The sequence below is a fragment of the Engraulis encrasicolus genome, chromosome 10 (assembly GCF_034702125.1).
Source record: "Engraulis encrasicolus isolate BLACKSEA-1 chromosome 10, IST_EnEncr_1.0, whole genome shotgun sequence".
Lineage (NCBI taxonomy): Eukaryota > Metazoa > Chordata > Actinopteri > Clupeiformes > Engraulidae > Engraulis > Engraulis encrasicolus.
Window position 1 is genome coordinate 38,858,093 of NC_085866.1, and position 2,500 is coordinate 38,860,592.

Below are 2,500 nucleotides of genomic sequence, written 5' to 3' on the forward strand. Positions count from 1 at the left end.
TCTCTCTCTCTCTCTCTCTCTCTCTCTCTCTCTCTCTCTCTCTCTCACTCTCTCTCCTCTCTCTCTCCTCAACATTGCTAAGGTTGGGGTTGTTGGGGTTGTGCTGGGAGATGTTACGCTCTCCATCTTGTCTCACTGTGATAGAGAGATACAAAGAGACGGAGGGATGGTGGAGGGAGGTGGAGAGGAAAAACAAACGGCAGGGGATTGTGTGCAGTAAAACCACTGGGATTGCCATCCGTGGCCGACTAATAGAGATGGCCTTCTCTGCCTAATGACATGTGAAAAGATAATTCACACTATTTGCGGGTGATGAACGTGCTCTCCTCATTCCCTGGTATTGCTAGTTAGAAAACTGGTCGTGTGCTTGAGTGTATGTCTATATTTGTATGTAGAAATTCTAAAAATAACAAGAAATGAGGCGCACACAAAGCGTGTGACGAGAACTGTATATTGTAGCCGAAAAGTAACAAAAGACGCCAACCTTTTTGGTTTTTGTACAGTATGTATGCATATGTGTATGTATCTTGGGCGTGGACCCGTGTGTGCGTGCGTAGTATGTAGCCTATGTGTGTGTGTGTGTCCACATAAGAACAAAGACCTGGCCACATATCCCTAATGAAACATGAGTTGGAAAATAATAATAAAGACATGCACTGTATGCTCTAGAGCGCCCCCTACCTTGCAGTGAGGCTTGGTCCTTTCTCAAGCTGCTCGTAGCAGCGTGTTGACAGTTTGAGGATATATGTGTGTGTGTGTGTGTGTGTGTGTGTGTGTGTGTGTGTGTGTGTGTGTGTGTGTGTGTGTGTGTGTGTGTGTGTGTGTGTGTGTGTGTGTGTGTGTGTGTGTGTGTGTGTGTGTGTGTGTGTCTGTCTGTCTGTCTGTCTGTCTGTCTGTCTGTCTGTCTGTCTGTATGTGTACCTTGTTGTGGGGCTTGGTGCTGAGGTTCTCAGGCTGCTCCCAGCAGCGTGTTGACAGGTTGAGGATGAAGATGTGTGTGCATGTATGTGTATGTGTGCACGTGCGTGTGTGTGTCTGTGTGTGTGTGTGTGTACCTTGTCCTGGGGCTTGGTGCTGAGGTTCTCGGGCTGCTCCCAGCAGCGCGTTGACAGGTTGAGGATGGCGGTGGCGGCCATGTGGGCAGCCTCGGCATCATGGGAGTAGTCGTAGCCTTTACCACCGTGCCCACCGCCAGCACCAGCACCAGCACCACCACCGCTACTGCCATGGAGACCAGGGTGGCTGGGGGACGGAGCTCTGGGGAAGGAGAGTTTGGCTGTAGGGAGAGAAGAGGAGGAGGAGAGGAAAGAGGGAGAGACGAGGAAAGAGGGAGAGAAGAGGAAAGAGGGAGAAAAAAGAGGAGGGAGGAGAGGAAAGATAGGGAAGAGGAGGAGCAGAGGAAAGAGGGAGAGAGGAGGAGGGAGGAGGGAGGGGGGAAAGGGGATTGACAAGAAAGAAGAGAATGGAGGAGAGGAAGGAGGGAGGGAGGGGTAGAGTGGAGGAGAGATGGAGGAGAGGAAGGAGAGGAGGGGAGCAAGAGAGAGATGGGTGGAAAGAAGGAGAGATGGGGAAATAGGAAGCAAGAGACAGAAGGAGGAGTGGATGGAAGAAGGGAGGATGGGAGAGATACAGAGACCCAGAAAAAGAGAGGAAGGCAGAGGGGAAAGAAAAGGAAAGAGAGAGAGAGAGAGAGAATTATAAATACAGCAAGAATAGAAGCAAGACATTGAAAGCAGAAGTGGAAGAGAGGAGAGAGAGGACAAGAGACGGAGAGAAAGAGATAAAATAAGAAAGAGATGGAAGGTGGAGAAAAAAGACGGCGAGACAAGCACATATGGCAGGGGGGAGTTAAAAAGAGAAGAGCAGAAAAGGAGAGGAAGAGTAGAGAAGGGAAAGAGGGAGAAAGAGAGGAGAGGGAGACAGAGAGAGCGAGAGAGAAAGAAAGAGAGAAAGAGAGAGAGAGAGAGAGAGAGAGAGAGAGAGAGAGAGAAGAGAGAGAGAGAGAGAGAGAATGATCAAATTCCCTTCGGTAAAGCCATTTGAGATTCCTGATTGATGTAAGCACGTCACAGTCTCCCATGGTTCGCTCTCAAAGGATGGAGGCGCGCAAGTGGGGGAAAGGAATAGATTGGAGGAGCGATATGCGCCTGAACGCACCATCTGAAAATTACACTGAAATGAAATCTTCGAAATTTAAGGCCTCAGAGTGAAAAAAAGAATAGTTACTGCTGAGCAGCTGAAGAGAGGCTCAGGTGGCTGATATTTGGATGAGCGCATGTTTGTGTGTGTGAAGTGAAGTGTGTGTGTGTGTGTGTTTGTGTGTGTGTGTGTTGATTTGTGTTGATGTTTGTGTGTTAACAAGTGTGTGTGTGTGTGTGTGTGTGTGTGTGTGTGTGTGTGTGTGTGTGTGTGTGTGTGTGTGTGTGTGTGTGTGTGTGTGTGTGTGTGTGTGTGTGTGTGTGTGTGTGTGTGTGCGCACGTATGCATAGGCGTGTGTGTG

The 2,500-nt window shown here is 49.2% G+C and overlaps 1 protein-coding gene across 1 annotated transcript in view; it reads right to left on the bottom strand.

Moving 5' to 3' along the window:
* The window catches only part of LOC134457465 (myelin transcription factor 1-like), a 172,389-nt gene that overhangs the window by 36,130 nt on the left and 133,759 nt on the right, over window positions 1–2,500 (bottom strand). Inside the window, exon 14 of the mRNA XM_063209473.1 lies at window positions 1,056–1,276. Within this exon, the coding sequence (XP_063065543.1) occupies window positions 1,056–1,276 (221 nt within the window). The remainder of the gene's footprint in view (window positions 1–1,055; window positions 1,277–2,500) is intronic.